Here is a 13,717-nt window from a genome sequence, read left to right on the forward strand (position 1 = left end):
ATCGCTAATGAGATGCAAAGTAGGCGTGGCTGTGAAACCAACCAGGGAAAATATCTCGAAGGCAGCTTTGCGATATTAACAAGGAAGGGTAGCGATTATTTAAATCGGGTTAAGTATGCCTTAACGCAGGAATTTAACGTCTGTTAAATTCCTGACTAAGGCATACTTAACATGGGGGGTGGATTCTGTGGCTAAGACCGAGGCGATGCGCCTTGTTGATAACAAGCTAACCGGGCGACAAATTCCAGAGATAGCCGGCGATAAATATGCAAGCGCTAAGCGCGCTTTGCGATATTTATCGCCGGCCCTTATTAATATGCCCCTCTGTTCTTTCATATTCAACCTTGCACAACTTCTCCATCCTGCAAGAGCACAATTTAATAACACTGGCAACTTCAAACTAATCTTTGGTAGATGTAAATGGTTGCTGTCTGATGGTGTGTTGTACAACTTAGCCACTTGTCTTTCCCTTAGCTAGTAATGGATATTTACTAACATTTCTCAAACTCAGTCCTGTGAAATCTGAGCTCCATCTTGCTACGTCATACTTGTCCAGATGCTTTGATCTGGAAGATTGTGGCCCAGCCTCTGAACGTGGCATTCACACCTCTGTTAGTGAAAAGAGTAGCAGTGCACACTCTTGGGTTATATACAGACTCAAATTTGTCCTTGGACACCCAGTTTGCAAAACTAGCCAATGTTTGTTTTCTTCAGCTGAAATTGCTGAAGGCGATGCTCCCCATCACGGAGGTTACATTTCAAATGAGTGTGATCACGATCTACGGGAATGGGCTGTCCCATTTACAGCTCCTCCTTTGGAAACCAAATACAGAAGCTTGGTCGATCAGACCATCCCTTAGATATCAGAACATCACCTCATTCTCAGGATTCTGCTCTGGCAACTGATTTGCAGCAGGGCCTCGGGTTGAAGCTATGGACGTCACCATGAAGTAATTTATAGCAACAGCCCTGATTTCCTAGGATCGAATTAAATGTATTCTCTGTGACACCCGTTACGTTCTTTGCATCAAGCTCTTCTCTTTCTTCCCAAATCTAGAAATGTCACATTTGGCGAGTGGGTCTTCTTTGGTATGTTTACCACTCGCAGAAATTCCCTTCTGCTTTATTTGTGTGTTCAATACCGCCTGCTGAGCCCTACAAGGTTCCTCGAAAGACAGCTGTTCAAAGAATAGTTTCATTATCTATTCATTATTGATGTTCCTAAGTTTTATTTGGTTTATGCTTTACAAATTATAGTTGTGGTAGTCTGTATAGAACCATTAAGCTATGTGTGTGTGCGCGCTGCATAACAAATATATACAGGAATATTTAGTCATGCAAAAATCGCCGACACAGTACTGATATATTTGCTAACTTTTTCTTGAGGAACAGTTTTATTTCTGCTAATAATCTCTGTTCCCTGCACAGGCAACAATGTTTACATTCCCTCTTCCTGACTTCAGACCAGCAATGTGCCCTTGTACATCAAGCCATTTGCATGTGCAATGGTGAAGCTACTTGCGCACATGGGTTTGCTCGTCGGGCCCCTGGGCTGTAAAAGAGAAGCAAGTTTGAAATATTTGCTCTGGCTTCATCTTTGAGATGGTAAATCCCAACAAGCACAATTCATTTACTCTAAGGCACACAATCCACAGAACATTACTGAACCATTTGAACCCTTGTATTAAATAAAGGCATAATGAAACTGACTATACAAAATTTAGCAAGTCTAAAGGGTTTATAAAAAAAAGGTTCCTATCATATTAATGAAGCAGCACTGGACATTAACTGTAGAAAAATCTATCTGGATCATAAGTAGGTAGCAAGGAATGCATCTTAAAAACAGAGTTATGTTGCACTTCTACACAACACACAGATACAACAGTGCATACTGTTCTCTTGTCTATCTATTTTCATTATAGAGAGCAGGAAGATGAACAGAAAACATGTTTAGAAATACCCAATTTGGTTAGCAAAAAAAGTTAGTAGGCATAACAAAACTCACAGGAACAACAGAAGCAGCACAACTAATGTAAGGAAAACAACAGTCAAACATACGCTTATTTCATGCTCGGTGAGAGAAGACAGGGCGGATCACCCCGCTCCACAATGCAATCCATTGAGGCAAGTGTCCGCATCACAAACAATATGTTCACCCCATTCCTTGTAGCCTGCGTTTTTGACAGAAGCAATATCTAAACTGAATTTCAATTTTATCTCTTTTGTATAAAATATATTGTTTTTAAACAGCACCTATACAGGGACCCCCTGGTCCTGGGAGCATGAGTGGTTCTTCAACGCAGGTGCTCATATCAATAACTTTGTCTCGCGGACTACAGGCCAGAGGGTTGAAAGGTCTGGATCACATAACTCTTCTTCAACTGGGGATTACTCAAAATAATTCACACTCTCACTTCTTGTATTTGTAATTGTCTCAGTTTTTTGCTTACAGCGTCCCAATCTTGTCAAAGAGCATGAAAAGCGAGCGTGTGAGCACTGCGCCCTCTGCATTTAACATCTTTTATCTTTTGTACAATGAAATGAATAATTTTTACACATGATATCGGTTTAGCCCCTCCTTTATTAGCAATTCAGTAACTAATGTGTGTTCCATTTTAAGTGTTTGGGAAAATGAATCCAATTTGCGCATTCTTTGTCACTTAATTTGTATCCCGGTACCCTGAGATATGCATGTAAGCCCTATGTCTGTCCATCTCTCCCGGATGTGTCTGTATGTCCTGGCAGTGGGTGTGCCGCGAGTCACAACGGATAGTGAGCGTGTCAGCCAGAACGGCAGGGTGCCCATCGGGATCGCTTGTAGATGACAAAGGTGGTCCTAAAGAGGGTACAGGTCACCAAGCCATGACTTTGCTTCTGGAAATTGGCATGATGTCACTAAATTCATAAGCCAGATTTTCGATTTAGAGGCAACTCTTTACAGTGGTTTTACTCGGGACCGCTGCATGTGAGGATGTCACATCGACGGAGTTTGTGGCCTGGAGCCTTTTATGCCCCTCCCACCAGTTTCCTGGATTTGGATTAGATAATGTTAAGCTTGCCGTGTCTGCTATACAAGCTTCCTCTCTTGGAAGCCGGCCTCTAAATAGCATCTTAATTATGTAAGGGGATCACTTCAATAGGAAGGCATACGTACTATGGAGTTGGAAAGTTCTTCTTTTTAAACCTTTAACAGACCTGAACCCAATGAATTGAAGAAGATCTGTAAAGCGCCCACTGTGATCCCCGCACTTGTAATATGATTTGAAAAGCCACGTTTATCTAGGTCTGAGTCACATGGTTTCTCTGTGCTGATTATTTTTGATAATCTGTGACTCTCAGCAATGCACGTGTGTTTTCAGAGCGTGTTCGTGCAGGCTGTCATTTTATGCAGAGCGTCTCCGGTGAATGCATGCAGCAGTGGATGGTTGGTTTGGATGCGATCACTCCCCTTTGCCCTCAATCAAATATATCCATCAGTCTAAGACAATCCAATCAGTAGGATTTGTCCAGCTTATGCCATTTTAAATCCCTTGTGCTGAATATACTTTGCGATGTGTAGTTTTCAGAAATACACCGCAACTTAATTCCAATGCACTGTGTGGAACGAATCGACACTCAAAAGGAAATGAATACCTTGCACTTTTTATGAGCTGGCTTAGCAAACATCAGTCCGAAATGCATTATTCACCCTGTTATTTTGAAAATAATGCATTATGCACACTGGTATTCTGACAATAATGCATTATACACACTGAATGCATTATGCACACGGTTGTTTCGAAAATAGCATGAATTGCATAGGTGAACATGCTGCTGCTTTGAGCGGATCCATATTGTGTGCTTCTGTGCTGGTGTCGTAAGATTGGTGCCATTTTCTCTTAAAGATACTGGGGCATATCAACAACAACCGGCGATAATTATCGCTCAGCGCTCTTAGCGTGAGGATAATTATCGCCGGCTAGCGTGAATTTTTATCGCTGAGATAGCGTGCTATTAGCAACGCTTATCTCAATAGCGATAAAAATCTACACGCTAACAGGCTAACGTGAGATTATCGCTGGAAACCCAGCGATAATCACACGTTACCTTGTTGATAGGGACAGGCAAACTTAGCCATGATATCCTCCTTCCATAGGATATCATGGCTAAGTCTGAAAATTAGCAGACGTAAAAAAGCAGCGTTAACCGCGGTTAGCGCTGCTTTTTTTGTCTCTAACAGGGTTAGCGACATTCTTGATAATAGGAGAAATGTCGCTTAGCGACATTTCTCCTATTATTTTACTCTGGAACGCCCCCTTTGCATCTCATTAGAGATGCAAGGGGAAGCGTAGAGTAAAAGGGTGCTAACATGCAAATTTGCGTGTTAGCACCCTGTTGTTGATAGGGTGCTAGTTTTATCTCTGCTTTTTTGGCTTTTAAAGCCAAAAAAGCAGAGATAAAGCCCTTGTTGATATGCCCCACTATTCCCAAAGACTCGAGTAGATAAGTGATTTCAATTCTCATACATCAGGAGTGCACCTATTAGCAAAACAATTCAAAGACCAAAGTTAAAACAAGCAGCATCGCCTCTTGATACAGAAGACCCAAAAGATCTGGGATGAGAACCTCTCCCCCGTCATCTCCAAGCGCCTGCTCAGCCCTCATAAAAGATCAAAGCAGCACAAAAACTACAGGTTTCACTGTTTCTGGGTCTCTTGCTTGTTGCAGAATCGGCCCGTTTGTGAACGGAAAAAGTCCTCCCATAATGTATGAGGCTTTGTATTCACAATTTAGGTAATCACAATTTTTTGCGATTACCTAAATTGCGAATGTAAATAGGGAATCACAATTTGCGGATACCTAATGCACATGTAAGAAGCCTTTCCTAAATGCAAACTGTGCATTTAAGAAGCGCTAATTACCATGAACTTGAAGTAGTTGATAACCATGTGAGAATGTGAGAAAAATGCAAAAAAAATTGTTTTCCAAAATGTCATGTTGCATTATTTAAATGTTGGGGGTGCTTAAGGGGGGCCTTTGACCACAGGGCACCCATGGCTTTTTATTCGCTAATTTGCGATTACCAATTAGGTAATTGCAAATTAACAAATGCAAAACCATTCGCACCTATGGGCTTTTTCGGCCCATAAGAACGAATGGAGTCATATAACCTAATAGCGATTCGCTGTTTACCGAATTGCTATTAGGTAATATTGAGGAATCACAAAATATTTTGCAATTCCTACATACATAGCATTTTGCGATTAGAAAATAGCGATTCAGTAAAAATCGCTATTTCAGAATCACAATATGCTATGTATGTTCACCTGCCCCATAAGTCCAAAGTGAAATGGTATAAAACAAAAACACTGTATTTTTCTAATCATTTGATCATCTACATTCTCTACAAAATTACTTTAAGATTAAGATATTGCCCATGGTAGTTATTACAGACGAATTGAGGGACACATAGAGGTTTGCGATGGAGGGGCATCTCTTTCATGGCATAGTAATGATGTAAGGCACATCCATTTCTATCAGTAATCAGTGGTATAATTTCACTGCAATATGAGGAAGGAATGCAGGCGGCCCCGAACAACCCCTGTGATAGCTCCTAAACTGAATGACCAGAAGTCTGCAAGTCCACCCTCAGAGCTGGCAGCAATAACCACAGTGAAAGCAACCATGCCCCACAGCTGCCCAGAAGGGACACTGGATATTACCCATTAGGGGGCAGTACAGGTGCTGAATCAGTTAAGATGTTTTATCTCAGTTACATAATGAATCCAGTGTAGGGGTAAGTTTGTGACCTGAGTTCACGTGTTTGACCCAGTGCACTCCCTCAAAGGCTTGTGCTTCTTTGGTCAGGAAATGCACAATTATCTACATATCAGGGGTGGCTCCTCCATCAGGGCGAAGGAGCATCGCCCCACTGCTTTCTCTCAATGCGAGAAGCAGAAATATCAAATGGTATTTTAAATACCATTTTATGTTCCTGCTTCTCCCACTGCTAGAAAGCAGGAGGGTATGCCTGGTTGGGGGCAGGCAGGTCGAGGAGGAGTGGCTTGGCCAATGCTGTGGTCCCTGCCTGGTCGGCCTTCTGGGACCAGTCATGCGCACTCTTACTTTTCTTTTGTAGACTGCATGCAGCCTCCATAGAGAAAATCACCTCCCCATAGACGCCCGGCTGGGCGCCGTCCCCACCAATCACAACGCTGCCATTGCAGTGTTGTGATTGGCTTAGGGGCAGGGAGGCAGGCTGCCTGCTTCCTGTTCAGTAGGAGAGCAGGAAAACAGGACCCCCGGGAATGGCAGCGCGCTGCACAGACCGAGGCCACAGACTACAGAGAGTGAACCAGAGTACACAGACCGCCCGCTGTTGATACAGCCTTCGGAGCCGAATCAGTGATTGTGGGACCTGGGAAGGTAAGTTTCTTTTTTATCTTATTTAAACCCCCCTGAAAACTCCCCACGGGAATGCCCCCGCAAACCTCCCACCCGCCCCCCTCACCTGCAAGTCATAGCGGCCGGGACTGATACCGATGTATCTATTGATTAAGTCATCCCTATGAAACGAGTACACTATGTGAGGGGGTGGGGCGTGATGAGACCCGCTTCCTCTACAATGTGCTTAGAGTCTTTGAAAAGTAGAAATGAACTGCTTAAATGTCCACAAGAATGAACTGCTTAAATGTCCACAACAGAACCTTTTAAACACATCCCACCTCTCATGTACTTTACTCCACACTCAGTTCTCCTCCAGTCTTCTACTTCCTCTCTTCAGCTTATAACACATTCTCTGAACCTGATACCCTGAAGACCTAAGTAAGTTACAATGTACACAAAATGGACCTCTAGCCAACGAATGCCCATGCAAAACAGATCTTACAGAGGGTTACGTAAAGTTATATTTCCTTGTGACGATGAAAACGGCCGGATATGGGTGATCTTTATTTCCTAAAAACAGTTTTATAAGGGATGGCGATGCCTTGATTTTAACGTGAAAGGCAAGTCAAAGTACTCTCAAACCACGCGTAGTATTCGTAGTATTTATGAAAATCACCCGAAGCTCAGGAGAGAACATCTTTGCAATTGTACACACGTGAAAATGTCTCGAACGACAAATAGTAATCGTAGAATCCATAGGAATTAGTGGAAATTCTTTCCGGGAAAACTGCAATAGAGCACACCCCTAAATATTGCCTCTTTATTTTAGATGGTTTGCACGGGTATCTATCTATAATGCATAAGGGCAAAGTTATGACAAACAAACGTCACTTCAAACGTATAAGGAACTGCGGCAGTACTTACTTTGTAAGGACCCTGGTTGCAGCCGCAGTAGGTACTCTCCATGGTGTAGCTTCTCAGAACACCGATTTCCCTCCATACAACTATCCGGGCAGTTGAAGCTCTCGATTTTTCCACCAGAAAACTACTATTAGCCATGCAGAACGCAGGAGCAAGTTTATCTAGAATTTTTGCAAGAGCCTACAAAAAAAGAAGCAAGAAAAGTGAATAACTACGAAATAAAGAGATGTACCTGTCATAAAGCGCACTAGTAATCTGAGGATAACAGACGCGATATGTTGGGCTGAAGGACACGGCTGCAATGTTTGGAACAGGGATTGCGACAATGCTAGCAAATAATAGTCAACTCCTAAATATACATGTTATGTAATGCTCTATTTTATTTCAGGGCGCACATACACCAGCGTTTTTTGACACGAAATAATATTATAATAGCCTACACCAGTGTTTCCCAAACTGTGGTCCGCGGACCCCCAGTGGTCCGTGATACATTCCGAGGGGGTCTGCAGGAAGCAGTTTTAAAAGCATTGCAAAGTATCTTGTACAATTAGCAGTTTTCAAACAACAATAAAAGTGTCAAGATAACACCAGTGATTAATGTACCTGCTGGAGGGAGATGAGAGTTTTGTCCAGTGGCAGCTTTGACTTATCTAATGTTGCACAGAGGGTTAATATGCCTACTGCAAAGAAAGTGTACCATGCATTTAAAAAAAAAAAAGTATTTTATGTGCATAGTTCAGTGGCTTACTGCTTTTTGTCACAGAGGTTCTTTTGTTACTGTGCAGTTTATAAGTGACAATCGTAATCTAGCACAGTGACCTATAAACTGTCATCAAAGAGCTGCTTGCAAACTGCAAGGTACAAGTTAGTGACTTATGTTTTTTCACAGTCTTTCATTATCCTGATGCTGCTAAAACGGTTTATTTAGGTGGAAATACATTTATATTGTTAAAGTCAACGCTAACCACTGTGTTATGTTCTGAATTCTGAGTTTGTGCTTCTCCAGACTAAGCACTCTTTAAAAATGCCTACAAATATGAATGACATGGGAATTCTACACCTTGTAGTCCCCTTTGACTTATGTAAGATTTTCTATACACTGATTTACATGTATGAGTCACTGTCTCTATATGTGTGTGTGATGTAAAGTGCTCTGACATCCTACAATGGTATGAGAGATGCTATAAAAAATAAAATACATGTGACAGAGGGGCTATGGAGAGATACAGGCAGTGTTAGAGGGTGATAAGTGGGGGAATCATTGAAGAACCCCCAAAAAGATGGTCGTATCCTGGTGCATAGTAAGGTCCGCCACTTCAGAAACGCTGGGTTGCACCATATTTACAAGAATATGGTGTAGCCCTGTGTTTCCCCTGCGTTGGAGCTACGCTTAACAGTGTAGCGCCAATGCAGGCACCCTTGCACCATAGTGCAAGGGTGTCTGCATGCAGGGGAAGATTGTTTATGTACAGGAAGGGCCCCCTTCCTGCACATAAACAATCTTGAAATTCTGTTTCATCACTTCTATGTGTGCTGCTTAATGCAGCGCACATGGAAGTTACAAAATGTAATTTTTTTTAAAGATTATTTAAGTGCAGGAACGGTCACCTTCCTGAACATAAACAATCAAAGGCGTTTTGCATAAACGAGAAGAAATAAAGCATTTCTCCTTGTTTCGCCAAGTTAAGACCAGGTTTTCCCTGGTCTTAATTTTGGCTCTGCCTCCCATTTAAGCTGCCTTTGTAAATAGGGGGCAGTGTCAAAATCAATGGGTGTTGCGGAGGAATGCCCACCGCAACACCCACTGCCCACCCCTTTTACTCGAAGCATTGGGTGAAAGGGGGTCTTATTTACAAGGCACTGTTAAGCCAAGTAATGGGCCAGATGTATGACCTTTTTGCGGCCGCAAACGGGAGATCCTTACGTTTGTGGCTGCAAAAAAGGGTTATAGCATGTACAAATGCTATTCTGCGAGTCAGTGCTCTCAAAATAGCATTTTTGACTCTCGCTATTAGGAAGGGGCGTTCCTTCCTAATAGCGACTCGATATGCTATGTACTGATGTTTTGTGGCCGCATTTGTGGTCGCAAAACACTTGCAGTCTACCACCTACATCAAGTAGGTGGTAAACCACTCGGAAAGGGGAAGGGGTCTCCAGGGGACCCCTTTCCCTTTTTGAGTATGTGGGAAAATATTTTTTAAGAGCTGCCCTAAATAAAATGAAACAGAAAAGTTTCATTTTTCTTTTTTTTAAATGCATCCAGTTTTTCTTTAAGGAAAACGGGCTACATTTGAAAAAAAAACTGCTTAATTAAAAAAGCAGTCACAGACATGGTGGTCTGCTGACCCCAGCAGGCCACCATCCCTGTGAATGCTAGCCAGTCCTAAAGGGGTTGCAAATTGTGCCTGCTTCATTAATATTAATGAGGCATGCAATTTGTGACCCCATTAGGAATCACAAACAGTGTCTGAGACACTGTTGTGCATTCCAATTAGCGAGTCGCAAATGCGAAGCAATTTGTGACTCGCTAATTGACAGGTCGCACATCTGGCCCTAAGTGGCTTAACGCTGCCTTGTAAATAAGGCGAAGCCCCTATCGCCACAGGAATGTTGCAAAAAGTGTTGTTCCCATGGTGATAGAGGCTGGTAAATATGCCCCTAAAATCCTTAGTAATTCAATTATTTGTTTTCTGTGCGCACATGTGTTTATTTTTTCCGAATTACTGTTTTAATGTTTGAAATTTAAATCCTACATATTGCTTGGGGGTCCCCGGCTTCCAGTGGTGACTCAATGGGGGTCCTCTGGAGTCAAAAGTTTGGGAACCACTGGCCTACACGATGTTCATATTTAAAAGAAACAGAAATAGAAGGATGCCTTGCTTTGCAATATTTAAAGGAGTGACGATAAAGGTAGACTTTGTGGTGAAGGAAAACTCACTCAGGTCATCCCATGGTTTAACCAGTTTATGTCATATTTTGAACTTTAGTGCATTTGCCACTTGTCTGCATTCCCTCCATGCAATATTAATATACCAATTGGGTTATGTTGTCGGACAAGGTATCTTGGTATTTTTAATACACGTTTTTTTGACATGGTTTTCATGAAACATTTTTTGGGAGCTTCCGGGCCTTTTGACTTTGACTAATATGATAAAAAAAGTGCAAAAAAAGCAAATATAGTTCTTTGGTCTTAAAAAGCTCCCCTTGCCGTAGCAGTACCTGGCACTTAAGGGAACTTAGGGGCAGATTTACAAGCCCCTTGCGCCACTTTTGCGTCACTTTTCCCATTTTAAAAGTGACGCAAAAGTGGCGCAATGGGCTTGTAAATCTGCCCCTTAGTGTGCGGATATGTTTCATATAAAAGAGCTCAATTCTGTCACACATAGTGCAGTTGTTCAATGACCGAAGTTTGCTGGCCCATTGCTGTTTACTGTATGCTGTAGTGAGTGGTAGAAAAAAGTGAATGACACCACCGCAGACCAATTGATGAAGACGGCTGGCTGAAAACTCCTATAAGTAATTATATTATTTTTGTAAAATTACTAAAATCAAAAGGCCCTGGCTCACAACAAACCTAAAAACACACAAAGAGATGAGTTTCACGATAAGGCTACAGAGTGACAAGGGACCCCTTGTGTGGCATGTCAAATTTGTAATTTCACTGTGCAAATATCATATGCCGAACAAGTGAAATTTACTAGAAGTTCTCCTTTTTACAGGATACAAATGATCCTTAATAAAGACTATGAAAAGCATATTTTTAAATAAGATTGAATAACTTAAAAAAAAATGAATACAACGTTTATAAAGATGTATCAGTAACTGTACAAATGTATCAATTTGTCATTGTTTTAGCAATCAAAATAAAAATCAACTCATGAACAAATACTGATTTCGCTTCTGCAAACCTAAATCCAGCAAGAAACCTCCATGTATTTGGTCTGTGACAAATCATTGGATTCGTATTTTTGTACATTAATGCGTAATTTTATTAGTAACACATATTGCCGTTTTTTTAGCATTCATCATACTCAGGTTATTATCCATAGTTTATGGGTAATTTCCAGTTTTCTAAATAATAATTTCAGCAATTTTTTAAAACCTAACCTGATTTACATGTTTTTGCTTGTTTCTCTGAAGAATAACTTCAGTGTAGGCTTAATGGAGTGAGGTAAAAGTTGCCTTTTAGTTCATATTTAGTTCAGATGTTTACGTTTAGATGACTGTAGAGTTGCTAACATGCCAATCCCACTGATTCAAAGAGGTTTACAACGAGTTTTACATTTCAATATATTGACAATTGTGTACTTCAGCTATTGGCAATGCCCCTATTTAGCAAGAATGTATCCATCTGGAGTGGAACACGCAATGTTCTACTGTAAACATAAAATTCATAACAGAGTTTTTCAATATAGGATTATATTTTTGTATTGTTTAGTTGAATTTTAGGGCTCTGTTAAAAGAAAGCTTTAGCATTCCCAGACCTGTTGCTTACGATATACATTTTGGTGCACTTTAGGCCAGTCTCTTCCTCATGATTTGCATGGATGTGTTGTCCATATAATTTGTCTCTCTTGAAGCAATGGGTTTTATCGATGCTCTTTAGTTTGTCCCACTCAGGAGCATTTTAGTTTCACAGTGTTCTAACTAACTGACTTATTACCCCTAAAGTATTTATTGTAAGCCTGCAAAGCATGGTGCCTAATATACGAAAGGTGCAAAAAGAACAATTGATGGACGGAATGCAGAACAATATCATACATTCACCCCAGTACAGAGATCTGGGCCTAAATCCATCGTTTTTTTGCTCACCATGCCATTACAGTTTGAACCCAGCCATATGCAAATCAGTCTTGACCCTGCTCCCAATTGGAACAGTCCAACCTGAACTGCCACGTCAGGTCCTCCCTGGACTGAAACAAGCAGCCTAGGACCGGTTTCAGTGTTTCACAGCTCATCAGCCAGGATAGCTTGACTACAGTGGCATGGAGAGCATGGGACCCATGTCTGGGCATACCCATTCCATTCGGGGTGAAAACTGCAAAAAGAACACTTGATGGACAGAATGCAGATCAATGTCATACATTCACCTCAGTACAGAGATCTGGGCCTAAATCCATTGTTTTTTTGCTACCCATGCCAATACAGTTTGAACTCAGCCATATGCAAATCAGTCTTGACCCTGCTCCCAATTAGAACAGTCCAGCCCAAACTGACAGGCCAGGTCCTCCCTGGACTGAAACAAGCATCCTAGGACTGGTTTCGGGATTTCACCACTCATCAGCAAGGATAGCTTGACTCCAGTGGCATGGAGAGCATGGGACCCAAGTCTGGGCATACCCGTCCCACTCGGGGTGACAAATGAAAAAAGAACAATTGATGGACAGAACGCAGAACAATGTCATACATTCAGCTCAGTACAGAGATCTGGGCCTAAATCCATTGTTTTTTTGCTCCCCATGCCATTCCAGTTTGAACCCAGTCATATGCAAATCCGTCTTGACCCTGCACCCAATTGGAACAGTCCAGTCCGAACTGCCAGGCCAGGTCCTCCCTGGACTGAAACAAGCATCCTAGGACCGGTTTCGGGGTTTCACCACTCATCAGCAAGGATACCTTGACTCCAGTGGCATGGAGAGCATGGGACCCAAGTCTGGGCATACCCGTCCCACTCAGGGTGACAAATGAAAAAAGAACAATTGATGGACAGAACGCAGAACAATGTCATACATTCGCCCCAGTGCTGATATCTGGGCCTAAATCTATTGTGTATTTGCTCCCCATGCCATTCCAGTTTGAACCCAGCCATATGCAAATCATTTTTGACCCTGCTCCCAATTGGAACAGTCCAGCCCGAACTGCCAGGCCAGGTCCTCCTCGGACTGAAACAAGCATTCTAGGACCAGGTTTGATGTTTCACCTCTCATCAGCCAGGATAGCTTGACTTCAGTGGCATGGAGAGCACGGGACCCAAGTCTGGGCATACCCGTCCCACTCGGGGTGACAAATGCAAAAGAACAATTGATGGACAGAATGCAGAACAATGTCATACATTCACCCCAGTACAGAGATCTGGGCCTAAATCCATTGTTGTTGTGCTCCCCATGCCATTCTAGTTTGAACCCAGCCATATGCAAATCAGTCTTGACCCTGCTCCCAATTGGAACAGTCCAGCCCAAACTGCCAGGCCAGGTCCTCACTGGACTGAAACAAGCATCCTAGGACCGGTTTTGGCATTTCACACCTCATCAGCCAGGATAGCTGGACTCCAGTGGCATGGAGAGCATGGGACCCATGTCTGGCCGTACCCGTCCCACTCGGGGTGACAAATGCAAAAGAACAATTGATGGACAGAATGCAGAACAATGTCATACATTCACCTCAATACAGAGATCTGGGCCTAAGTCCATTTTTTTTGCTCCCCATGCCA

General features: G+C 42.3%; 1 protein-coding gene across 1 annotated transcript in view; it reads right to left on the reverse strand.

The window, feature by feature from the left end:
• AGBL1 (AGBL carboxypeptidase 1) overlaps positions 1 to 13,717 on the reverse strand; it is a 3,971,795-nt gene that overhangs the window by 1,257,651 nt on the left and 2,700,427 nt on the right. Inside the window, exon 21 of the mRNA XM_085644473.1 lies at positions 7,291 to 7,467. Within this exon, the coding sequence (XP_085500599.1) occupies positions 7,291 to 7,467 (177 nt within the window). The remainder of the gene's footprint in view (positions 1 to 7,290; positions 7,468 to 13,717) is intronic.

This window comes from Triturus cristatus, chromosome 3_1, assembly GCF_964204655.1.
Source record: "Triturus cristatus chromosome 3_1, aTriCri1.1, whole genome shotgun sequence".
NCBI lineage: Eukaryota > Metazoa > Chordata > Amphibia > Caudata > Salamandridae > Triturus > Triturus cristatus.